This window comes from Lemur catta, chromosome 22 (genome assembly GCF_020740605.2).
Source record: "Lemur catta isolate mLemCat1 chromosome 22, mLemCat1.pri, whole genome shotgun sequence".
NCBI lineage: Eukaryota > Metazoa > Chordata > Mammalia > Primates > Lemuridae > Lemur > Lemur catta.
The window spans coordinates 27,872,822-27,899,328 of NC_059149.1; the positions used below are offsets into that span (position 1 = coordinate 27,872,822).

Genomic DNA, 26,507 nt, shown 5'->3' on the forward strand with positions numbered 1-26,507 from the left:
GGCTGCTTTACATCTCCTGAGCTCAAGCGATCCACAGGCCTCAGCTCCCAGAGTCTGGCATTACAGGCCAGATCCACCTTGCCCTGCCTTTCTTCTAAATCATTTATACTTTATTTTCTACATTTACTCTTTCCTCAATTTTGATTTAAATTGTGATATTGTTTTAGGTGATGATCGAAATTTACGTTGTTTTGTGGATATCTAAGATTCACAGCAGCACTGTTTGAAAACACTATCCTTTCCATACTGAAAGGTTTTGATACCTTTGTACCAATCATTCACTTCAATTGACCATAGAAGGAGGGGTTATTTCTGGGCCATCTGTTCTATTCCCTTGGTCTCTGTGTCTGACCTGCCACCAGTGCCATTATGCCTTAGTAACCTTAGCTTTGTAGGAAAAATTAAAATCAGGAAATGTGAGTCCAACTTCTTATTTAATATCTAATGTTCCTCCATTATTATTTTCAAAGAGCTAAAACAAATATATGCCCACCACCCCACCCCTGTTCCTCTCTCAGGATATTTATGCATAATCCTGATAGTTCAATCTACTCCAGGTGTTCTCTAAATGGTAATGGGGATGGCGCTAATAGGATTATGTGGGGAATTCCAGAGAACACACCCTGAGGCCTCCTAATCTGATTAAGTGCTTGGACTTGATTGGTGCATCACTGTACCTAGTGAGTGGGTGTGAGGAGTCAGATGAGCCATAAAAAGGCTGCTGTGGAGACAAACCTGCTATTTGAAGACAGTCTCAGAAGAGGAAGTGTCCTTCTTCGAGTTGAGATCCCAGCTGGGAAGCCTTGGAATCATTACTCCTGGAGACATGGAGGCTGCTTCACTCCACAGGCCAGGTGAGTCTCGTTTCAATGTCTTTCGGAAACTCAAACCTTCTCAGCCAAATTCACCTGATGTTAAAGACAACCCCAGTCTAATGAGAACTCATCATTGTTATCCCCAACAGATCCCGACCTGTATTCTAAAGAGGATCCTGTGACAAAGCAATTGGCTCCCAGGGACAAAATTCTGCTGATGTGGAAGAGACCTTATGAGGTTGGTGCTGGGCTCTGGAATGTGGGAAACACCTGCTACATGAATGCTGCCCTGCAGTGTCTGACATACACACCACCCCTTGCCAACTATATGCTGTCCCAGGAGCATTCTCTAACCTGTCGTCGTCAGAAATTCTGCATGCTGTGCACTATGCAAGACCATGTTACAAGGGTGCTGCAGCATCCTGGAAATGTTGTCAAGCCCTCGCATGCACTGGCTTCTGGCTTCCATAGATACAACCAGGAAGATGCCCATGAATTTCTGATGTTCACTGTGGATGCCATGAAGAAAGCTTATCTGTCTGGGCACAAGCCCTTAGATGGTCACTCTGAGGACACAACCCTAATCCATCAAATATTTGGAGGGTACTGGAGGTCTCAAATCAAGTGTCTCCACTGCCATGGCATTTCAGACACCATTGACCCTTATCTGGATGTTGCTCTGGATATCAAGGCAGCTCAGAGTGTGAACCAAGCTCTGGATCAGTTGGTGAAGACTGAACACCTGGATGGAGAGAATGCCTATGACTGCAGTAGTTGTCTAAAGAAGGTACCCGCCTCCAAGTCCTTGAATTTGCACACTGCCTCCAAGGTTCTAATCCTTGTATTGAAAAGGTTCTCAGATATCACAGGCAACAAAATTGCCAAAGAAGTGCAATATCCCGAGTGTCTTGACATGCAACCATACATGTCTCAGCAGAAGAGAGGACCACTTATTTACCTCCTCTATGCTGTGCTGGTGCATGCTGGGAGGAGCTGTCAAAGTGGACATTACTTCTGCTATGTCAAAGCTGGGAATGGCCAGTGGTACAAAATGGATGACGATAAAGTAACTGCCTGTGACATATCTTCTGTTCTGAGTCAGCATGCCTATGTCCTCTTTTACATCCAGAAGAGTGAATTGGAAAGGGATGGTGGGCATGCGTCAATAGAGGAGAAACCAAGAGCCCTTGGGGCTGAATTCACAGATATTGGAGCAACCCAAGGGGGACTCAACAGGGACTCCTGCATTGGAGTTCCTGAGTTGGAGGCACACTTTGGGAAAACAACAACTAGAGAACTGTCCTTACATCAGTGGAAATGCCTCCAGGAGCAAAACCGATCAGAGCCTGAATTCAACTTCAGAAAAATAGAATCTACCCTGCCTTCCAGTGGAGTCATGTCTCATCAATTGAAGTACAGGGGTGAGCTGAAAGAGAATCACACTGAGCAGGACAACTACCTGCTGCACAAGCCAGCCAGGAACATGACAGATCAGATGTCCCTGAGCACTGGTAAAGTCCCCTGTCTGGGAAGGAGGGCCAGAGATAGCAAGAAGCAGGGCACGAGTTTTCTGCTTGTGTTGATCATATTGATGTCATGGTTGATGTGGGTGGTGTATAAGAGGAGATTTCAGGGGTTTGTGCATGTCCCCCGCCCTTGGTCAGACTTTGGATTTTGATGCAGACAGTATTTGGATACGTAGGCTTTTGGGGGTTGGAGAAAATCTGTGTAATTGGGAATGAGAGGCCCTTTGCCTTAGTGATGGAAGTTTTTATGGAGATGCAAATGTCTTAGGCACAAGCCCTTCCTGGGGTTTTGGCTACATATTATTCATATCTTCAAAAGTTGTCCTGACTGCCACCTTGATCATTAGACATTATCTGCCAGTTTTTCTTGAGAGGCAAAACTGGATGGAACTGACAGAATCTTTCCCTTATCTGAGGGTGAGGCTCTGCCCTGGGTCCCTGCCCCACCTCACCAGTCAGTGACCCAGATCTGACCCCTTCCCACCCCATTCGATGTGAAGACTCAGCTAACAATTCAATTCTAGACTGTGGGGTTAAGCTTTCATTTGCTTATTCTTCTGATGTCATTTTTCGTGTGTTTCTTTAGTTGTACAACTGTATGTGTGCCAGCAATGTACTAGAGAAGGCATGTGGAAGTGATTTTGTCAGATGCCTCCTAAAGGTATAATCGTATATGGGAGAAAATCTGATAAAGTCTGATAAATATTCCCAGACTTTCCGGGAAAACACAATCCTCTGAAACTTCCTTGAGAACATGTGCATCTCTATTCTGTAAAACCCTGAATAAAAGTGCTTGTTTCAACCTATTTAACAGGACATGGTATGAAAAACTGTCATAATCTTTGATCTGATGGAGAAAATTTATGAAGTTGTTATTCAAAATTGTTTTCTCTTCACAAATCTGAGATGCTTTTCCCATTGAAATGACCACTGGTATTTCTTTCCCTGTTTTATGTGACTGTTACCGAAAATTCGGCACTTGTTCCCAAGGCCACATCAGAAGAACGTAGGCAGTGGTTTTAGGAGAGGGAAAGAGGAGATTATTAATTTGCCAGCACATGAGGAGACTGGGAGACTCCTGTCTCAAAGTCCCAGCATCCCCCTTCTGAGCAGAAGTACAGAGGTGTATTTATTTATTTATTTATTTATTGAGACAGAGTCTCACTCTGTTGCCTGGGCTAGAGTGCCCTGGCATAAGTCTACTAGCTCACAGCAACATCAAACTCCTGGCCTCAAGTGATCCTTCTGCCTCAGCTTCCCAAGTACCTGGGACTACAGGCATGCTCCACCATGCCTGGCTAATTTTTTTGGTATATATTTTAGTTGTCCAGCTAATTTCTTTCTATTTTTAGTAGAGACTGGGTCTCGCTCTTGCTCAGGCCGGTCTCAAATTCCTAAGCTCAAATGATCCACCCGCCTCAGCCTCCCAGAGTGCTAGGATTATAGGCATGAGCCACCACGCCCGGCCTTAAGGGTTCTGTTCAATCCCATCTTCAGCTAAGACAATCTCATGACCTCCACCAGATTAATCCAATCTTCACCCAAGGTGGTCTCGTGCCCTCCACCCGGACAATCCCCTAGAGCCATCATTTCCTATAGCACAACAAACAAAACACATTCCCCTTCCCCTCCAGACCACTGGCCTGAGGCAGGAATGCAGGGGGATGTTTTAAAGGAACATAACACGTTTTTGCCCATCTGCAAGCCCTTTCTTCTGTTATATGACCCATACCATTTTATGAGGTGAGTTTCCTCTTTCACTGATGTAGAGGAAACCTGAATTGATGTTCTATTTAGGGGTCTTGCCAGCAGTGTCCTCCCCGGTCAATCTCTCTCCACATGAACTAGATAAAATCTGTCCTTGACCCTGTTCTCACCTGTAAAGACAGTGCCATAATTTCCATCTGTCCTGCAGTGTCTCCCACAAGAAGAACTGAGCTGAAGTCCTCTTCAAGCTCCTGGACAAAATAAGAAACTTCAAGTTTCAACCCCTGATGCCGCTGTCCACATCCCTGCACTCTCCCCGGGATGTTGACTCCTGTGAACATGACAGCAATGGAACTCATGGTTGTTCCCTTGAAGTTCCTTAGGTGGCTTTTAACCCCCAGATGATCCAGGATCCCAAAGTCAGCCTCAAGTAAGATATCTGCCCAAATCCACACCCAGTTTTGTCAGAATCCCTAAATAAATTCAGACTCAGCCCTTTCTCACCCTGCAATAAATACACTCAGAGTGCTGAACTGGGGTCATCAGACCCTTAGTCTCCACTTAGTATAAATACATGTGGACTCAAAGAGACACCCCTAGAGAACAAGACAAAACTTACCCAGAAAGCTGGTGCTCACCTGCAGCCTCCACGGCTCAGAGCTCTCCTGAACCCTGTCCAGGCCTGCACCGAGGCCCGTCTCCCATCACCCAGCCCTGCTCCAGGCCAGCCCCTGAGGATGGCCTTCAGGAGACTGGACAACGGACAGTGGAGCTCCAGGCTCCTGCTGGCTCCCTCTTCCCTGCCCGCTGAGAAGCCAGGCCCTCCTGCTCAGAGCCCTCAAGTCCCAGAGTCTGAGGGTCACTGTGCCTGGGTCCCACTGAGCATCCTGTATGAGGACCTTCGGGTTTCCTCCTCTGGGGACAGTGACTGGGAGTTAGACACCAGGTGGAGGAAGACTCATCCTCCAGCCTCATCGCCTAGGACAGGCCTGTTGTGCTGAGGAGGGGACCATGGAGGGAGAAGCCTGGGTCTGGGGAATCACCTTCCCCGGCTGTGGAGCTTGTGCCGATGGTGGCCCCCAGGTCATGCTGGACACAGACAGACATTTCGTGATGGAATTGAGTAAACTCAAATTGTATGTAAAACGAAACTCACCAAACTAGCATTTAAATTATTTTAGTTAATTTATATTTATAATAAACTGAATGGGGGAATGCATTAACCAGTGATATAAATTGGAAGGTGTGCAATCAATCTGTATTTGATGTGTCAGTGACTGAGATTTGAAAACTCTCCGTAGAGAACTTGCCTCTGGGACCTGCATTTTTTAAACTGTTTCCTGTCCTGAAAGAAGAGTCTTCATCTGTGGACGTGTGTCACTGAAAACAGTTATGGGGGATATTCTCTTGATGTGTTACATTCATTATTAAAGTTTATTGTACAGCATCTTTTTATAATCTGTTTCAGTGTTAATAAAAGTCATCGTAATATGGCAGATCAAATAGGTGCTTTGCTTATCAAACATCTCAATCAATTTCTTGTTAGTAGTAATTGTCAAACTCCATTTACCTCAGAGTATCCAGAACCTTGCAGGTCCTAGAGCTTTGTTCAAATACAGAACCCAGAAATAAAAGCAGGCCCCAGTGCATCAAAACGTGCATCTGAGCAATGTCTCTGAGTGAAGTTCATGTATATTTGAGTATGATAAACACTGTATACAGGTCTCAATTTGGGCCCAGCTGTGTCCAAACCCTTGCTAAGTGTCCAGCCGGGCCAACCCCCAGGACTACAGGTGCTGACACTGGCTCCCAGTCTGGACTTGGAAGGAGGAGCCCAAGAAAAGCCCTTGCAAACTTTGGGAGGGGTTTGGTGACATTTTGCCGGAAATTGAAGCCAAGTAGGTATCAGAAAGGGGAGGTTTGATCATTTCTGCCACAGTGTGTCCTTCTAAAGCCAGGACCAGGTCAGGGGCTGTTCTTGACTTATGAATGTCCAAGAGTGCTTTGAACTATTTCAATTCTTCTGGACCATTCTTCTTATTGATAAGTAAGATCTTCATTTTTCACTTCCTGGTTTTTCATTTTTATGTGAATTTTTCCCTTCCTGATCCAGATTCTGACAGTTATACCCCAGATCCACCCTGCACCAGGACACACACCCGACACTCCTCATGCTGTCCTTGTAGTCAAAGTGGGTCATAACTTTTGGTTAAATGCATATGTAGTGTTTCCATTACGAAGATCCTTTAATCTAAATCACATTGAGGTCTCAACTCACAAGGTACCTCGTGGAAGAGCCTTTCCCTTTCGCTTCAAAATACAGTGATGCCCCCACCCCCACCCACGGTGCCGAGTCCCTATTTCCTCCATCACATGAAATTACCGTGTGTATGGCCCTCTCCCTACATGACAGCTAGAAACTCCTTTGTCCCGCTCAAATCAATGTCCCCAGTTTTGCCAAGAAATGTGTGAGATACACAAGTGTTAGTCCATGAGCACAAGAAGAATAAATAAAAGAACCAAAAACAAAGCAAAGGCAATAGTGAATGGGCACACGATCTCTCCCGAGGCAGAGGGGAGTGTGTCAGTTGGAAGCAAGACAGAGCAGCCACAGACTCCGATCACAGCCCGAATGTTTTTAAAAATTTTTATTTTTAATTTTTATGGGTATAAGAGTGAAAAGCATTCATAGGGCACATGCGATGTTTTCATACAGGCATACAACGTGAATTAATCAAATGCGGCATCCATCACCCCATTAGCTGTTACTACCCGTATTACGGACCAAGCAGCACAAGGACGGGGTGGCGGGGCAGTGCTGACCGTGAGGATGAGCCGCTGTGTTCAGAAGAATTTTTGGTCGCCGAGTGCTGGGAGCAGCCTCTCACACAGGGCTGTCAGGGCGTCTGTGGAGTGTAGTGGGACCCGTGTGTTTGGGTCAGGAAGGAAAATTCTTGGGGACACTGTGTGCCAACTGTGACAGGAACATGTTATCTTAAATCCCTGCCGTTCCCCCTCCCTACAGCGTGTGGGGCCCTCTGACGCCCAGAACAAGGGATGATGGCAGGTCACAGCCAGGGAGAACCAAGATGTCACTGGCACGGCTCTCCCTCCACATCCTGGGGGCGCACTGACAGGGACTCGGTCAATCCCTGACCCAGCAAAGCAGGGTGGCTCTCGGGTCCATCACTTTGGGAACAGACATCGCCGTGCTCTGTTGGGCGGCCTATAGTGAACCCTGCGGCACATCCGGGGCCCTGGACTTGGTGAAGGGGGCAGAGGTCGGAGGGCAGAGCTGGGCACAGGCTCCAGACCAAGGAGGTTGAAGCTGCCATCGGTTTGCCGAGGGAGTCTCACGGGACTAGGAGTGGGTGGGAGCGGGAAGCGCTGGGGGCCAGACATCAGGAAGCATGGAACATAGAACGGGGTCATCAGGAGAGAAGGGCTGATCCCAGCGACCTCGTTTCCAGGGGGCCTCACAAAGGGCTGGAGGTCAGGGGGAGCAGCCTCCTCTTCTACCTGCAGGGCAAGCATCTCCTCTGCCCCCATGGCCAGGGCATCTCCATCTTGAATGTGGAACCCCCAGGTGACATCAGCAGGGCAGGGCAAGATGTAGTGGGTCCCAACCAGTAACTGCCAACCTTCCAGTGACCTGAGGACATGCTCAGGGACCACCACCAGGACCACATTGCCAAGGGTCACCTGCACGGCTGTCTGCGAGGCCAGGGTGATGACTTCTTCTCCCAGGCTCAGCTGCAGCCCTGCCCCTGGTTCCAGGACCACCACGAGCACCTCTGTGCTCGAATCACAGTGCTCCTGTGGAGAGACAGCCCTGAGTGCTCTCACTCCAAAAGAGGCTACAGACGGTGCTGATGGGGAGGGACCCACCAGCAACTCCACCCTCTACTACTTTAAAACACCAATTCCCTCCCACAGTTTGCTGTCATGCTGACTCTCCCGAAATGCACACCCCTGCATGCCCCCTCGACCCTGGATTTTAGGCAGCAATGTCCAATCTTTGCCATCCAGGAAAGAAGAGCTCACCTGGGCTGGTTCTGGGAGCTGGCATGGATCCAAGTGAGGAGGTCCTTCAACCGCGGGTGATTCTGCACCTGTGGGGACAGCAGAGGGAGGGAGAAGGCTGTGGCTCTGCAGGGTGTGAGGCTAAGGGTGCGACCTGCAGAGGCCACCCACAGAACATCTGCCCACGAGGACCTAGGATGCCTGTCCCTTCACCCTGGAGGAAGCACCCTCTCCTTTCCTGACTTTGCGCATGTGACTGTGGGTTCTGGGCAGTGGGAACTTCAGGAAAAGCAGGGAAAACGTCTTACCTGTCCTGGGGCGGTGCTCCAGTTGCTGCCGTTTGGGTGGATTCAGTCGTGCAGGAGTCGAGCTGCAGAACAGAGAGGGACCAGTCAGGATTCCACACAGTGACAGAGTCCCTTCTCACAGCCCACAGCTGCGTCTGTCATCCAGCCCACATTCTCACTGGGGCCCTTGGCCACATGCACTTCCACTGAACTCCAAATACGCACCGCACTCGACATGCCCTAAAGCCCAGCTCCCACCCTCGCCCCTTCTGAAGGGTCTTTGCTGAGTCGGGGGTGGCATGTGATAAAGGGTGGTGACCACAGGAAGCAGTTTGCTGCCTCAGGAGCTCACCCACATGAGAGGGAGGACATGTCATTTGGTCTGCGGACTTCAGTGGGAAAAGGTGTTATTCTGGGTATTTGACCCTTGCGTCTATGCAGTTAGAGTGCGTACGGAGTAGAGATGGCAGGAACACTTGCCTCTCCCAGGAGCACGAGCTAGAACACTTAGACCATGGCCACACTCGTCGTTTTCACACGTAGGAGACATGACTTCCATTCAGAGCGGAGGCATGGATTGACAGTACGGGCAACCCGAGACAGGGCCACTGACGGAAACGCAGCCCCCCCCCCCAGCAGGGGGCTAACTCTGCAGGGCCCATGCCTCCCCGGCTGTCCTCATTCAGAACATTCAACGCCACGGCATTTCAGGATGCCATCTCTGCCCCAGCGTGGTTCTCTAGCACACAATCACGCGTGCACACACACACACTCACACTCACAGTCACACATCAACCTACTGGGAACCCAAGGCAGACACACACTCAAACACACCTGCTCTCTGCTGCATGGTCAGCCTCCTTTCCGGTCCCGGACTCGCTGGGGCTTCTTGGGCGTCGGTAACCATACATGGTAAAGGTTCTGTGCACGGGAATGTGTCTGCCAACGTCAGTCTTTATCCTATTTTTTGAAAATCTTGATCTTTACCTTAAATGAAGGACAGATGTCAGCTTACAGCTGGGCACACACAGCCAGGGCCTGGGGGAGAGTGTTCCCTGCCTGTGGCAGGTTGAATAGTGCTCTGAGGGCGAGGTCTCTGGCAAGTCCTTTTAGAGTCCTTAGGAAGGCATGGAGCTCGGGGATTGGTCAGCAGGGCCGGGTGTGATTGGTTTGTGCTGCGGATTATATAATGGGAGGGGCCTTCAGGGGGGAAGGTGTCCACATAACTCCATCATGTGGGGGCACCCCCAGAATCAGCCTCATCTGTTCAAAATCAAAATCGGTGCTATGTGTCCTCTACCCTGAGTCATCCCTAATCCATTAGGATTTCATGTTAGTGATATTCACTTTCTATCATGCTCTGTTCATTAGTTGGGCAGGATAATTACTCTCTATGGGATTCTTCTGCACAATCCTCCCTAGTATCCTCGGGGGATTGGTTCTACATCCCCTGGGGATATAAACGTGTGTGGATGCTCACGTTTCTGATATAAAATGTGCACATAACCTCTGCACATCAACCCAAACACTCTAAATCATCTCTAGTTTACTTATAATACACATAATAACATGCCTACACCCCACTTCATTTGTGTGTATTCAACATAGTACTTACAGTTGCAGTGTAAATTCAAGTTTTGCTGTTTGAAACTTTGTGGAAATTTTATTTTCTGAACATTTGCAATCTGCAATTGGTTGAATCCACAGAAGTGAATGGATAAGGAAGGCCAGCTACATTTTTTAAATATTGAAATTGTATATATTTTTTCATGCGAATCACAGTTCAAAATGAATCTCCTGGGGAAAATGATCCAAACATATTAAGCTCCTAACATAAGACAAGTAGGTAAAAGATACCTTGACCTAGTTTCTAATATATCGCTATACATTGATCTCTCTTTGCAATTTTATTTAGTGCCTGTGTACCCTAAGAGACTAATTGCAGAATCATAAGTCAAGTGTCCCTTTGACTATTCCTAATTATGAATCCATAAAATCTCCTTTTTCATGCTCATCTAAACTTCCCTCAGATGGCCAGACACAAAAAGACTGAAGTCATAATTAACAACCCTTTTGAAATTAAAAATTCTCTGGCAAAATAAAGGTTGGCTTCTATCCCGGGAAGGTAGGGAACGTGCCCAGTAATCACCAGGAACACAGTGGATGGAAAACCTCTGACATTGATCTCCTACCCCACCAGGCTCCTGAGCTCAGCTCTTCATTCTCTCTGGGGAACTGCCGTAAATTTTTGTATGGGTTCCCTTTCTCTTTAGCTGATAATCTCATCAGTTTAATAATGAGCTGTTAAAATTTGAATTGTCATTTTGACATTAAAACATACAGTTTCCAAACAGAAAATCACATGCAAATGTTATTTCTTTTCCTACTAAACTGGAAGTTTGTGGTCTACAGCCTTTCAATTACTGCTCTATCTTCAGAACCCCACTACCTATCTAGTTTCAAATAAATGCATAATGACTATGTTTGAATAAATGATGAACAAATGAAATATTTAGGCTTCCCATGTGCATGGTCAAAACCACTAACTTTCCAAAACTGTTTATCTGTCTACCCACAAAGTCAGTGGGCTGGGAATATTTGCTTAGGAATGTGAACTTTTATGAAATAATCGATATTAAACTGAAGTATTTTATGTCTCTTTTCAAAGAAATACAATTAAAAATGACAAAAACCCTTATCCCATAAGTTAAAATCACAATGTTAAATAAATATATATATATATTTTTTACTTTAGCATTTTCCTGAAGTATAGTCTGAAAAACAAATTAGTGAAAGAAACCAACCTGAAATCCAAGTGTTCACCTCCTGTCCTTCAGCAAGATTTCAGAAGACTTGAGTCCATGCTGGAAAATCTCTGCTGAATGCGATGCAGCAGCCGGGACTCCTGCATAGGGGCACTGAGGGAGGCTTCCTGCCCTCGCTGACTTTTATACAGTTCCATGGCTTGGCAGTTGTAGGTGTGACCTAACCTAATCAACTTAATCCTATTACATTTCAATTAATGGTCTCCAGAAACGAAGCACTCTGCTTTGTTGTTTGCCATTTTGCGGTAGATTGAAAACCAATGCATTGGTACACCTGCACGGTTTTAAGAACATATACTTTCTGTAAGAAAAATAAATATTTGTACATATACCTGTTTCATCTCCCACTTTGCATTTTTATTGAGGCAAAATGTGCTTAATATAAAACATACCATTTTAATTGTATTTCTGAGTGTGATTCTGTGACACTCAGTGCATTCACCTTGAAGTGTAACCTTCACCGCCATCCATGTCAGCGACCTCTCATTTTCCCAACTGAAACTCTGTAAACTTCAAACCTTAACTCCACATTTTCCCTCTGGGAAGTCCTTCCAAACTACAATTCTCCCTTCTGTCACTGTGGATGAGAATGCTCTAGAAAACTCATATGCCATAAGTCCTAAAGTATTTGTCCTTTGGTGACTGGCTGATTTTTCACCTTGCCTTGTGCCTCAAAGAATTGTTCCTAAAATGCCTCTGGAGAGCCAGATGGAGCTCTGTTTCCTGCACTTTCATTTCCATCTTCTATTTACTTGTACAGACACAGTGAATGCTGTTTTCACCCCTCTAATATTGGCTGATAGCAGCTTTGTTTCCACCATTTCTCCTCCATTAGCAACTTGAAAATAGACAACTTTATCTATTTTGAAGGTCAAATGATGTTACATTGACACACACAGAAACACACACACACAAACACCCACTTTTTTTCATCCATTCATCCACTGTTGAATATTTGGGTTGTTTTCACCCTTGTTTTTGTGAACTTTGATAGTATGAACAAAGATGCATGAATATTTCTTTGGGTGTCTGCTTTTCAATCCTTTGTCTGTATACATAGGAGTGATGTTTCTGGATCATGTGATAATTATGTCTTTAATTTTGTGAGAAATGGTCATGTTGTTTTGCACAGGAATTTCATCATTTTCTCTTTCTCAATACACAGTGTATACATTTTTCTACAACCTTAACAACACTTAATCTCTGCTCTGATTGATTGATTGACTGATTTAATCTTAGCCACTCTCACAGTAGCAGAGCATTATTTCATTATATTTTGATTAGTGTTTCCCTAATAAATAAAGATATTGAACATCTCTTTATGAATTCATTAAGTCTATTTTATACTTTTTTCCTTTTATTTTTTTTTTAAGTTGCAGAAAAGTTTTAATATTCCGGATACTGGTCCTTTATCAGCTATGTATTTGGCAAATATTTTCTCCCATCCAGTATGTTTTATTGTCACTCATTTTATAGTGGCCTTTATGAATAAAAGTTTTAATTTTGATAAACCCTAATTTACTTATTTTTTTCTTTTATGCCTGTTCTTTGGTGTCACATCCAAGAAATCCCCAGAAATTCCATGCCATGAACACATCCCCCATGTGGTCTTCTAAATGTTTCATAGTTTACTTTGTACATTTAGTCTTTCATTAATTTCAGGATAAAGTTTAGTATTTTGCGTAAGGTAATTTTATTATTTTGTGTAGTATTTTTCATAAGGTCCAACTTTTAGGGTTTCCTGTGGATATCTAAGTTTCACAACACTGTATTTTGTAAAGACTGCACTTTCTCCATAAAAGTTTTCACACCCTTGTATCAGTCACTCAAACCAGTCCATCACAGATGGCAGGGGTTATATCTGGGCTACCTATTCTGTTCCTTCCATCTCTAGGTCTGATATTATGCCAGCAACACATTGACTTATTAATGCAGTTTGTAGTAAGATATAAAATCAGGAAGGATGAGTCCAGTTTCTTCTTATTCAGTATCCTAAGGCATTTTAGTACTTTGAAAATGTAAATACATGGAAGTATGGATAAACACACACACACACACACACACACACACACAGAGGCATACACACATCACTTCTTCCCATGTTATTCCTTCTCTTTCTTTTGGAAGAAGCCAGACAGAGGGATACCCATCACCCCACCACCCCAACTCAGTGGAACTCTTATTTATGGAGAATACTGATATCTAAATCTGCTTCAGGTGTTCAATAAATAATAATGTGGATAAGGCCTATGAATACCAGAACACCAAAGTCCCTGTTGTAAAACCCCTGAGGCAATTAATGGATTAGATCTAATTGTTGACCTTTTACGTAGCGAGTGGGTATGCTGGCCATGGCGGGAAGCATGAACCACAAAAGGGCTGACAAGATGACTAAACCTGCCATTTGAAGTCTGAGAAGGGGAAGCATCGTTCTGTAACTTGAGGGATGAGTGGGGAAATTTACGTTGTTTTGTGAATATCTAAGTTTCACAGCAGCACTGTTTGAAAACACTATCCTTTCCACACTGAAAGCTTTTGATACCTTTGTACCAATCATTAACTTCAATTGACCATAGAAGGAGGGGTTATTTCTGGACCATCTGTTCTATTCCCTTGGTCTCTGTGTCTGACCCGCCACCAGTGCCATTATGCCTTAGTAACCTTAGCTTTGTAGGAAAAATTAAAATCAGGAAGTGTGAGTGCAACTTCTTATTTAATGTCTAATGTTCCTCCATTATGGTTTTCAAAGAGCTAAAACAAATATATGCCCACCACCCCACCCCTGTTCCTCTCTCAGGATATTTATGCACAATCCTGATAGTTCAATCTGCTCCAGGTGTTCTCTAAATGGTAATGGGGATGGCGCTACTAGGATTATGTGGGGAATTCCAGAGAACACACCCTGAGGCCTCCTAATCCGATTAAGTGCTTGGACTTGATTGGTGCATCATTGTACCTAGTGAGTGGGTGTGGGGAGTTGGATGAGCCATAAAAAGGCTGCTGTGGAGACAAACCTGCCATTTGAAGACGGTCTCAGAAGAGGAAGTGTCCTTCTTCGAGTTGAGATCCCAGCTGGGAAGCCTTGGAATCATTACTCCTGGAGACATGGAGGCTGCTTCACTCCACAGGCCAGGTGAGTCTCCTTTCAACGTCTTTCCAAAACTCAAAACTTCTCAGCCAAATTTAGCTGATGTTAACCATCACCCCAGTCGTTACCCACCTGAGTACTCATCATTGTTATTCCCAACAGATCCCGACCTGTATTCTAAAGAGGCTCCTGTGACAAAGCAATTGGCTCCCAGGGACAAAATTCTGCTGATGTGGAAGAGACCTTATGAGGTTGGTGCTGGGCTCTGGAATGTGGGAAACACCTGCTACATGAATGCTGTCCTGCAGTGTCTGACATACACAGCACCCCTTGCCAACTATATGCTGTCCCAGGAGCATTCCCTAACCTGTCATCCTCAGAAATTCTGCATGCTGTGCACTATGGAAGCTCATGTTACACGGGCACTGCACCAGCCCGGCCAGGTTATCAAGCCCTCACTTGCACTGGCTGCTGGGTTCCATAGATACAAGCAAGAAGATGCCCATGAGTTTCTGATGTTCACTGTGGATGCCATGAAGAAAGCTTGTCTGTCTGGGCACAAGCCCCTAAATGGTCACTCTGAGGACACAACCTTAATCCATCAAATATTTGGAGGGCACTGGAGGTCTCAAATCAAGTGTCTCCACTGCCATAGCATTTCAGACACTTTTGACCCTTACCTGGACATTGCCCTGGACATTGAAGCAGCTTCCAATGTGAGCCAAGCTTTACAACAGTTGGTGAAGCCCGAACACCTGGATGGAGAGAATGCCTATCATTGTGGTAGTTGTCTAAAGATGGTACCTGCCTCCAAGTCCTTGAATTTGCACACTACCTCCAAGGTCCTGATCCTTGTATTGAAAAGGTTCTCAGATATCACAGGCAACAAAATTGCCAAAGAAGTGCAATATCCCGAGTGTCTTGACATGCAACCATACATGTCTCAGCAGAAGAGAGGACCACTTATTTACCTCCTCTATGCTGTGCTGGTGCATGCTGGGAGGAGCTGTCAAAGTGGACATTACTTCTGCTATGTCAAAGCTGGGAATGGCCAGTGGTACAAAATGGATGATGCTAAAGTAACCACCTGTGACATTTCTTCTGTCCTGAGTCAACCTGCCTACCTCCTCTTTTACATACAGAAGAGTGAATTGGAGAGAGACAGTGAGCATGAATCAACTGGGGAGAAACCAAGAGCCCTTGGGGCTGAAGACACAGACAAGGGAGAAACCAAGAGAGAGCTCAAAAGTGACTCCTGCATCAAGTTTCCTGAGTTCGGGGAACACTTGGAAAAAACAGCAACTAGAGAACTCTCCTTAGATCAGTGGAAGTGCCTCCTGGAACAAAACCGACTGAAGCCTGAATTCAACATTAGGAAAATAGAATCAACCCTGCCTTCCAATGCAGTAATGATTCATCCACCAAAATACAAGAGTGAGATTAAAAAGGACAATTACTTGCTGCAGAAATCAGAGAAGGAAGAAACAGAGCAGATGTCTCTGAAAAGTAGCAAAGTCCCTTGTCTGGGTGGGAGGGCCAGAGGTAGCAAGAGGAGGAACAAGCAGGGCACAAGGTCTCTGGTTGTGTTCTAGTAATATGGGAATTCATGCATGCACAATCATTCACACACACACACACACACACACACACACACACACACACACAGTCACTACTGGAGGAAGAAAGGTACAAATGAAGAGGTCCAGTTTGGCTATATGCCCCTGGAGCCATTGGTTAGTGGTGGCTACATTCCAGGGTGAGGCCACATGTGTGAAATACTTTCTTTTGGGTTTGTGAATGTTCTGAACATTTGAAGGAATTTTTTATGTGCAGATGTTTACAGCATATGAAATTTATTGTGAATTCTGAATTTTAGGTATTGAAGTGTAGGATTCTACTGTGAGATTATTAGAGAGTATGGGTTCTATTATGGGGTGTCATGATTTTCTAGTTGTGCTATGTTCATACTTGTTCTAACTTGTGGATAGTTTGCATGTTGGTATTGTGGGATATCTATGAATTATAGTGACACTTTAATTGAAATAGGAGTAAGTTTTCAAGATGCGTATGATGTTTTTACTTTTTCAAGCCTTCATCTGCTATAGATTGTTCCATGTATTTTGGTGGGTTATCAAATTAAGTCCAATGGTGTGTTCTCTGGATACAGTAGGCTAGAAAGTCTACATTTTTTGTAGATATGTTGCTCCTATTGCATAATGATTAAATTTGACCTTGTGTATATACGGTTATTAAATTTAATTGTAAAGCTGTGGTTTTTAAATCTGTTTCAATGTTAATAAAATTCATCCCAATATGACATAGGTACTTTGGTTTCTTTTTTCCCTCAGAAACAGGGTCTCATTCTACCCAGGGTCAAGTGCAGTGGCAAGATCACAGTTCACTGCAACTCCCAGCTCCCAGGCTTGAGACATCTTTCTGGCTCAGCTGCAACTACAGACAGGTGACACCATGCCTGGGTAATTTTTTTTTGTAGATTTGGTGTCTCCCTATGTTGCAAAGGGCCTAATTTCTAAAACACCTCAGTTCAATTTCTTGGTAGTTATAGTCATCAATGTTTAATTAAGTGAGAATAATGAAAACCTTGATAGCACCTTATTAGAAATACAGAATCTAAGGTAAAAACCACCCCCTATGAATCAAAACGTACATACTAACAATATATCTGAATGATATTTATGAAAATTAAAGTGGGGTAAGCAGTTCGTGCAGAATTATTCTCAACTGGACTCACATTCAAAACAGTTGGTGAGCTTTAAAATATATTGATGCTTATGTCCTACCCCTGACATACCACTTTCCTGCGTCTGCGTACAGCCAGGGAATCTGCACTGTTAAACACTGTCCACATCATCCGAATGCCCAGCACTGTCTGAGAACCATTGGAGGCGGTGGACAAGGATAACACATCAATCCCTTGCTAGCTCCAATCTCTATGTGCCAGGAAAGTTTGACTAAGACCAAGAAAAGTTGTATGGCTCTGTAGAGAGAAGGATTTTCTGAGGAAGGGCAAATGACGGCTCCTCCTCCCTGTCAAGCCACTTTCTCAGGAGTGTTTCTTTCACACTTTAGGACTCTGGTTCTTAAGCACAAGGTGCCTCCTAGTTGAGCTCATGAGGTCCGTGAAAAGATCAAAGTAAAGGAACTGAAGGTTGGACCACACTCGGTCCACCATACCCTCTGAAAAGATCCTGACTTCATGTAGCCTGAGTCAGAGGCTGTATCTCTATACTCCTAAAACCTTGTCCCATGGCCTAAATACTGCCTTATTACTGAGTGTCTCGTGCATTTGACAAAAACCACAGATCCTGGGTCTTCAGTTCCATTAAAAAAGAGGACCTCTAGACGCACAAGAATTCTCTCTCTCTAAAATCCTCTAAGGATCACAAGAGTCAATGAATATAATGGTCCACCTTGCTTGGCATCCTGAAATTTGAATTATTTTGGTGAGTCTTTACCTTCTTTGATTTGCAAATACAGGTATCAGGGGGTCAGGATGCAGGAAGGTTTTATTAGAACAGAATTGATGTAAGACTCCACCACAGAACAATAGACAAACTTCATCTTAGTGAAACCCATCAATTTGCCATCCTACAACCACTGTGCATAGGTCACGCTATAATTTCCCCTGTAAAGGGCACTAGTTCTTCAGTGAGGATGTTTATCCAGGGATTCCTGTACATTGTATTTTCATTTTAAGAAACACTGTAATACATTAAGGAAAATATAAATTGAAGAAACAACCCAAGTGCCCATCAATCCACGAATGGATTAGTAAACTGTGGTATATGTATACCATGGAGTACTACTCAGCTATAAGAAATAACAATGATACGACATCTCTTTGGTTCTCCTGGAGAGAGCTGGAACCCATTATACTAAGTGAAGTATCCAAAGAATGGAAAAACAAGCATCACATGTACTCACCAGAAAACTGGTTTCCCTGATCATCACCTAAATGTACATCAGGGAAGGATACCAATTGGATATCAGAGTGGGATGGGGGGTGGGGGGAGGGGATGGGTGTATGCCTGCATGATGAGTGCGTTGCACACCCTCTGGGGAATGGTCATGCTTGAAGGTGCAGACCCGGGGAGGTGGGGGGGGGAGGGGATGGAGGTATGACTACATGATGAGTGCCAGGTGCACTGTCGGGAGAATGAGAACGGACGCGCTTGGGACTCTGACTCGGGGGGATGGGTGGGACATGGAAAATGTATATAACCTAAACTTATGTACCCCCATGATGAGCTGAAATAAAAAAAATATATATATATAAAAAAAAAAAAAGAATTTATTACTTAATTGATTTCTAATTTCAGCATTCAAATAAACAATATTCTATTTTCTACATAATTACCTTAAAAAAAAAAAAGAAAAAGAAAAAATATATATGCAATGCACTCCAACTCATTTGATTTAATCCCAGCCAAGGAAACAGTCAGAGATGTGGTGAAAGAGCTTGCCATTCATCTTACAGGATCAGCTTCCCTTAGAGTGCTTCCAAACAATATGTACCTCACATGAACTAAAGAGGAAACAATTCTGTTAATCTTGAGACTTCCTAGGCACATGCTGTGTATAAAAATGAACATAGAATTCATGCAGTTAAGTGGGAGGCTGGGTGATTTACACAGGCAGAGTTATATCCTATGAAAAGTGTGAGGGTACTAAAAATATTAATTAGGGGTTCAGATATCTGGATATCTTGATCACCAAATGGCATACAGTCCTGGCTACTGAATCTGTGTCCATTTACTAACAAATATGAGAGAAGTGAGCTGAGCTCGGGGAAATGGTTTCAGCCCTGGAGACAGACAGGGATGGCGCCGGGCAAGGCTGTCACCTCTTCTCCGTAGGAACCACAGGCTTCTTTCTAATATCTAGCCTACAAGAAAATTATCCTCCAAAATTTGAGAAGAAACACTCAACACTTTCTGAAAATACTTAAAATGTTGAGAAACTGAGAATTTAGTTATGGGAAAACCAATAGGGTACCATTTTGGGGACATAATCTTTGAGAAATTTCAGCAGCATGAACAACTGGGAATTGTTCTTGCTACAATCTAGGTAGCTCGAACTTAACAATGTCCAGAAGAAATAGAAAAGGAACTATAAACTCACATACTTCACATTAAAATATATTAACAGTATAAATGAGTCTATCGAAATTTGAATATCCAGTTTTACTACTCTTTTAATGTTTATGTGAAAGTATAGACCTCTCTATTGAATGTTCCTAAAAATATTGAAAAATTAATTTTTTATTAGATAAAAGCAATTTCCACATAGCTCCCCCGAAGTATACATTTTAGAAGCCTCATTATCCCTATTGGCTATAAAATATTCATAAATAGAAAACAAAAACATACATTAAAATAACTCATTTTTTCTAATTTAAAATAACTTTTCAGATACTCTGGGAATAAAGGTGAAGACAAATGGGAAATTACAAAGTTCATAGAAATTAACGAATCAATTAAATTATGAGATATAATTCATATTGACCTTAAAAGTATTTGAATTGAAAATTATCTCATGTGTGAAATAGAAAAAGAACTAAGTGTAAAGAGGGGAAGTAAACAGTAGATATGTGTATATAAACAGGCAGTAATTTTGCTCTTCTCAGTTTTCTGCCCTCCGCCCTCACTGCCCAGGTCCTGGCCCTGTGAAGTCCCTGCGGCTGAGCCGGTGCTTTCCTTCTCCACCGCCCCGGTGATCACCGAAAGGAAACGGAAGCCGAGGTCTGGGCAGACGGAACGTGCAACCGCACATTCCCCACCGCCCACAGCGACCCCCGTCGCCCTCCGAGCCCGGGGCCGCAGTCGCACCGGCTGCGCGGACAGCGCCTCTTCTCCATCCGTGCACGGAAATGGCCTTTAAGGTCAACCGATTTCTCGCTGTTCAGAGGGAATAACATAAATGGCCTGACAACAATAAGCTGTTGCCATAAAACATGAGAACCATTTTATTAATACTTCAACGGTGGAAGCACCCCCCCCCCCCCCCACTGCACACAGCACAAACGCGTGGAGACAAACCGGAAGTCTCAGGATCCACCAGGCAGAAGTAGAGGCTGACCCGGAAACGCCAGGAGGGAGGGTCACCGCGCCTGCGTCTAGGTCCCGCCCCTGCGGAACGAGCAGTTTCCTGCCGACCTGGAAGCAGACTTCTGCTGCTAGAGTGAGTTTGGGTGTTTCTGGTTCACAACCGGGTTCTGCGGCCCGCGTCGCCCGTGCTTGGCACCTGGGTCCGCGGTTCGCCGCGGGCTACACAATCCCCACAGCCACGGACCCGCCCGCGGTAGCGTCGCGGCGTTTTCAGACGCTCCCAGATCTGTCGCGCCGCTGTGGGGTCCAGGGTCCGCCTCCATTTTTAGTTAAAATAGCTCAAGGGTGGGCGCTGCCCTGGCTTGTCCGTCTTCGTTCTTTTCTCCTTCTCCACTGTTCACCGCGAAGAAAGCCCCTAATCGCGGGAAGTAGATTCTGGAGCCTCTTGGGTGCTTGAGGGCAGCGCTGGGACACCGCGCCATAGCCTTGTCCCTGGGATTCTGCAGACCCAGCACTGTCCTGAGAACCCCCGCCCTCCGTCCTCACCTCATACGCGTGCCCTTGTAGGGCTCAGCCCCGTTTCTCCTCAGGCCTCCCCTTTCCAGCCACTGATTCAAGGAGCCTCCGAGCCTAGACCTGGGGGGAATTCTCTCACCCTTCACGAAAAAAGAAGAGTTCGGGGATAGCTGTGTGCACACCGGTCCCGTGGTGTGTGCCCTGCTTTCCAGTGTAGAGGCCACATAGGGAAATATTTTGTGTTGCAATGTGAGTAGGGAGGTAGTGCAGAGGCGACTCATATGGATGAGTTCATGGCATATTAACGTGTGCATATGTGTATATTGGATTTTGGGGTGAGAGTCCCCACTGTAAGATTATTGGAGAAGATTGGATTTTTATTGAGTTTGAGGGTTTGCAGTTTGTGATGTGTTTGGAGAGTCGGTTGTCGAAGGAGTATGGGACGCTTCAATTTTGACAATGTGAAATACATGTGAATCAAGTTAGCAGTTTTAAATCATCAATTTTGGAGTTTGTATGGGAGATGTAGGGATGATATTTATTTTTCCTTGTGTCTCTTACTGGTATCGCGTGTAATAGTTATTTGGACGGGTTATCCAAAGAGGTCTCAGAGTGTGTTGTTGGAGTATAATGGGTGGGGCCACCTACAGAGCTTTGAAGATGTGTCATTTTTATTATGTTTTTGTGGTTTATGTGTGTAGCTGAAAGGCATAGGCTTGTGCATCTGGCAATGGAGAGTGTTTGTGCATATCACCTGGCCTTGGTGACACATTAAAGTTTCTATTTGAAGAGGGTTTGTGTTTAGTATACATTTACATATGAGGTGAATGTGTATTGGTGTTTGTGTGTGAAGAATGTTTAAATTTTTGTATATTTGAGATAATAGAGAATGTCAGGGAGGAGTTCATTTTGGTTAATGGGGAAAATGAGCCCTGTACCTGAATGATGGGATGTTTTTGGAAATATAAATACCGTGGGAATAATTTTTCCTGTGATTTTGACTGGCCTCATTGTCTTAATATCTTATTTAGTTGTCCTGATTGCAACATTTAGCATTAAAAACTACCTGCAGTCTTTCCTTAATGATATAAAGATATCTTCAGAAAAACAAAGGTAAAGCTCATCTACATTTCAAACTGAATTTTAAATAGCAAATATCCAGACTTATAAGGAAAACCTAAATATGGAAAAAATTACCAAATGCTATATGCTGTGTTTGCTGGATTTGATACAAGAAAATAAAAAGTTATATAAGAATTTCTACCCTTAGAGGCTTAAACTTGTCCTGGCTTCCAGAGGGGGCTGAGAACATTTCAGCTGAGTCATCCTTCAAATGGACACCAGGCAGTACAATGGGGACCAGCTGTGTGTATGAATGTCTGCAGTGAAACCCTCCTAACCATCATTAGTAAATGGGACCCCATACTAGGCTAGAGAAAAATCTATTCAAGAGGATATAAAATAAACCAGAAAAATAATCTGTAGTAAGTCGTAAAATAAGTCCTTTTTATAATTAGTTACCTAATTAGTATTAAAATTCCCCTAATTGTATAAAATTTACTCATTTACATTTCATTTGAGTCACTAGCAATAAATCTGATACTTTGAAGTTGGTTGCTCTATTTTTAATATGTCATCTACTGAATTCAGGATGGGGTGGAAGGCAGGGGAGTTTTGTGTATGTCTGTGTGTGTTTGTGTGCATGTGTGTGTTTGAGAGACAGAGACACAGAGAGAAAGACACAGAAACATACAGAAAGATTCACACATCAGCAGAGAGGGAAAGTAACAGAGAATACTATTTTGAAGGAATTGGTATGCCAGTTTACTGTAGTTTGATTTTTGACAATTGCCACCCCCATGCTGTCATTTAACGTTAACATTTAATCTGGCACCTCTTGTTCCAGGGTTTTACTGTTGTAGCCGACATTTTGATCATTTTCTTGTTTTATAGCAAGATGAATTCATATGAATTGATATGATCATCCCAAATCTATGTGTTAGAACTGCATAATTAATACTTGAAGCTCCATCAGACTTTTAGGTTTTTCAGCAACAGGTTTTATTGCTTACAATAAATACATTTGCAAGTACAGATCTATTGAAAAGCATTTTAATTTCTTACATCATTCTGCACTCCGTATTCCCAGATCAATACATTTAAATGCCACATTTTTTATGAGTAAACATTTTTTCAGAATTCTGAATTATTTGGTAATTTATGTTAAAGGTGTATTTTTAGAGTCCACTCCCTGTCCTTGACCCAGTTTTCTGACCTGAAATCCAGCAGGTGATTTACTCATGTTGATTCTAGGATTGATGTCTCATCATTGTGAGATAATGTTAACTAGGAAATACATGGTCCCTGAGGACTTTTCTCCTTTTGTGGCACTAAGAGTGTTTTCGTCTGGTGTGAAACCTCACATGTGCAAGGAGTGTTGCCCTATGACTAAAGGATGTCTCATAATTTTTCATTAAATAACTTCTCCAGTAGGATGTATTTGATGTTTCACAAGAGGATTCACTACCCTTGTAAAGCCTTTCTTCTCATATTTCCTGTTTTACCAACTATTTCCTCATAGAGTTTTCTAGTACACAACAACCATCATGCTTGGTAGAATATTTTTCACTTTATCTACAGACCAAGTCTTCTCCCAAGTGGAGTTTTCTCATGTTATTTAACAATAAACAAAGGTATTCCCACATTAATTACAGACACAGTGGTTTTCTCTTCTACATTGTCCCTCCCTGGCTGCAGAGTAAAATCACTTGGGAAATTTTTAAAAATTCTGATGTATCAGCTTTACTCAGCAATGTGCTCATTTACTTGGCCTCAGTTAGTCCTATGGTTTGAGAATTTTCCAATTTGTCAAAAAGCATATGTCAGCCCAGTTGATCTTCTGGCAGCATTTACCCTTGAGGTTTAGGTTCAGTATTGAGGTTTGCAGAAAGATAACATTAATACATATCTTAGCCCTGAGGTGAAAGCAGGGGAGATTCCCTTTGTGAAAACTTAAATTTTGCTTCGGGAAATTAATAACAAGAAGATCCTACATGGTGGTTGATAAGCTAGGGTATTTTATCTTGTTTTATCATCTGAGCTGCTGTTGAGGGAGAACAGTTGTGTTCCTATCTGTGTCATAAGTCAGGACTGACCTTGATAAAATATATGTTACGGAATTAATTCCTGCCTCCACTTAACTCAGAAGGGTTAGTGAAAAAATCCAGGGAGTCTTCCATGGGCTGGGAAGGCAAAGATACCTGTCTGTCTGGCCAGAGTTAGCTGCCCAGGGACAAAAACAAGGTTTGGGCCACTCAATGGTTAATACTATATGGCTTTGATATTGTTCCCAATTCCCTGATACATCCATGTCATGGCACTTTGAGAAATCTGACAAGTAGGGCTGAAGGTCCCTGTTGTGTCACCCTCTGGGATAGATGGAGCCAGCTGGTGTTTAGGGGAAGTTGGAATGAGTGTAGCTGAGCTGTGTGGACACAGCTGAGGTCTTTTGGAGAACAGGGAGACTTAGAAAGTAGGGCCGAATCTCTACCCACATGTCAAGGACTGCAGACCCAAATTTATATGTTTAGAACTGCATACAAAACTAGATCATCACCAATATATTAGATTTTTCAGCAACAGGTTTTATCATTTAGATATTGTATTACTCTATTGAAAAGTGTAATATAATTTTTTAAAATTCAACATACAGTATTCCCAATATCTTCACTCTCTTAAATGTCATATTTTTCATAGATAGGTATTTTCTGAAAATTCTGACTTGCTGAATTGTATGTTAAAGAATTCATTACAAAAATATTAGAGTCAGTTTTCTTTCTTAACCTTTATTGTGATATAAATGGTATACAAAAACTGCATACATTTAATATACATATCTTGATGAGTCTGGACATGTAAACCCCAGATATCATCACCACACAACCAAGGTACTAAACATATCTCTCAGCTCCAAAAATGTCCTTGTATTCTGTGGATATATACATCCATCCATCCATACATAAACACATACACACACACACAGCAGGGTGGAGATACTTAATATGATTTATTTGTTTGCTTGTTTATCCTAATGCCAGTTATCTAATATAAAATGTAGTAGGTATCTGCATAGTTATTTTATGATTGATATCTCCTCAGCATGAGAATGTTAAGGTTGGCTAAACAAATGAAAATGAAAAACTTTACATCATGCTCAACGCTGACAGGATGTTGTCCAGTGTGAATCATCTCATGTGCCACAACTGCTGCTCTATGAATAAAGTATTTCTCATTATTGTTCATTGATTGTTCATGTCTCTGTCTCCGAAATAGCTCCGACTATAGGTACACACCATTGTACCTGGCTAATTTATTTTTATGACTTTATTTTAGGTTCCAGTCTCATTATGTTGCCCACATGAACCCAGCCACAGAGATGACATTTTTATGGCTACTTTACTGTATGAGTTCTCTCATGTTTTCTAAGAGGGTAAGTTTGACTGAAAGCTTTCCCGCATAGATGACATTCATATGGTTTTTCTCCGGTGTGGGTTCTCTCATGTCTCTTAAGAATAGAAGTTTGAATGAAAGCTTTTCCACATAGATAACATTCGTATGGTTTCTCTCCAGTGTGAGTTCTTTCATGCCGTTTAAGGACAACAGTTTGACTGAAGGCCTTCCTACATACATGGCATTCATATGGTTTCTCTCCAGTGTGAGTTTTCTCATGTTGTCTAAGTTGAGAACATTGACGGAATGCTTTCCCACACACATGGCATTCATATGGCTTCTCTGCACTGTGAGTTTTCTCATGTTGTCTAAGGCCAGAGCTACTACTAAAGGATTTTCTACATTGTTGACATTCATATGGTTTCTCTCCTGTGTGATTTCTTTCATGTCTTCTAAGGTGAGAACATTGACGGAAGGCTTTCCCACATGTGTGGCATTCATATGGTTTCTCTCCTGTGTGTATTCTCTCATGGTGTCTAAGGACAACTCTTTGACTGAAAGCTTTCCCACATAGATGGCATTCATATGGTTTCTCACCAGTGTGAATTTTCTCATGTTGTCTAAGGTGAGAACATTGACTGAAGGCTTTCCTGCATACATGGCATTCATATGGTTTTTCTCCAGTGTGAATTCTCTCATGTTGTCTAAGGTTAGAGCTATTACCAAAGCATTTCCTACATAGATGGCATTCATATGATTTATGTCTATTAAGAACTTGCTTATCTTGATTAATGAATGACAGGTCACTGAGGGATTTTCTACACTGCTTTCTGACATAGGATTTCTTTGTGGTGTGAGTTAACAAATGTTGAGGAATCAATAAAGACCTGTGAGTGAAATCTTCTGCCAAATTATTCAGTTCAGAAGGATCCTCTTGAGGGTGAGATTTCTGATTTGGGGAAGGAGATAAAAGTCCATTAATGATTTTCTCACATGCCTCCATACATTCTTTTCTTTACATATGAAGCCTAATCATTCAGTCACAGATTCCAGTTAAAATCTTTCCAATGTTAATTAAATACTTTAGTGTGTTACTTCTCTGAATATACAAATGATTTATTTTTTATAGCATTCTAACCATAGAATTCATCAGATTAATTGTGAAGGCTTCAGTGTTTCAAATATTCAGATTTAAGCAATACC

General features: G+C 43.2%; 3 protein-coding genes across 3 annotated transcripts; 2 read left to right on the forward strand and 1 right to left on the reverse strand.

Moving 5' to 3' along the window:
- The first annotated feature begins 826 nt into the window (after positions 1-826).
- On the forward strand, positions 827-5,049 carry LOC123626439 (ubiquitin carboxyl-terminal hydrolase 17-like protein 6). The gene is made up of 3 exons (XM_045535383.1): positions 827-854; positions 965-2,326; positions 4,637-5,049. Exons 1-3 carry the CDS (start codon positions 827-829, stop codon positions 5,047-5,049), a joined length of 1,803 nt encoding a protein of 600 aa, XP_045391339.1.
- A 2,108-nt stretch (positions 5,050-7,157) lies between these two features.
- Positions 7,158-9,269, reverse strand: LOC123626440 (proline-rich protein 23D1-like). Its single transcript, XM_045535384.1, has 4 exons — positions 9,193-9,269; positions 8,380-8,441; positions 8,093-8,160; positions 7,158-7,864 (listed from the first exon to the last, which is right to left on the reverse strand). Exons 1-4 carry the CDS (start codon positions 9,267-9,269, stop codon positions 7,235-7,237), a joined length of 837 nt encoding a protein of 278 aa, XP_045391340.1. The 3' UTR covers positions 7,158-7,234.
- A 5,019-nt stretch (positions 9,270-14,288) lies between these two features.
- Positions 14,289-20,172, forward strand: LOC123626442 (ubiquitin carboxyl-terminal hydrolase 17-like protein 6). The gene is made up of 2 exons (XM_045535385.1): positions 14,289-15,798; positions 19,919-20,172. The coding sequence occupies exons 1-2, from the start codon at positions 14,289-14,291 to the stop codon at positions 20,170-20,172; spliced, it is 1,764 nt and encodes a 587-aa protein (XP_045391341.1).
- The last annotated feature ends 6,335 nt before the right edge of the window (positions 20,173-26,507 follow it).

Bases quoted from the DNA above. Each gene is read 5' to 3' on its own strand.
- LOC123626442 (XM_045535385.1), top strand. From the start codon at position 14,289: ATGGAGGCTGCTTCACTCCACAGGCCAGGTGAGTCTCCTTTCAACGTC. The intron at 15,799-19,918 runs GTGGGAGGGCCA...TGCTCTTCTCAG, and splicing joins TAGCAAAGTCCCTTGTCTGG to TTTTCTGCCCTCCGCCCTCA.
- LOC123626439 (XM_045535383.1), top strand. From the start codon at position 827: ATGGAGGCTGCTTCACTCCACAGGCCAG. The intron at 855-964 runs GTGAGTCTCGTT...TATCCCCAACAG, and splicing joins TGCTTCACTCCACAGGCCAG to ATCCCGACCTGTATTCTAAA. The intron at 2,327-4,636 runs GTAAAGTCCCCT...GTGGACTCAAAG, and splicing joins TCAGATGTCCCTGAGCACTG to AGACACCCCTAGAGAACAAG.
- LOC123626440 (XM_045535384.1), bottom strand. From the start codon at position 9,269: ATGTATGGTTACCGACGCCCAAGAAGCCCCAGCGAGTCCGGGACCGGA. The intron at 8,442-9,192 runs GTGTGTTTGAGT...TCTGTTCTGCAG, and splicing joins GACCATGCAGCAGAGAGCAG to CTCGACTCCTGCACGACTGA. The intron at 7,865-8,092 runs GTGAGCTCTTCT...GTCTCTCCACAG, and splicing joins AGCTCCCAGAACCAGCCCAG to GAGCACTGTGATTCGAGCAC.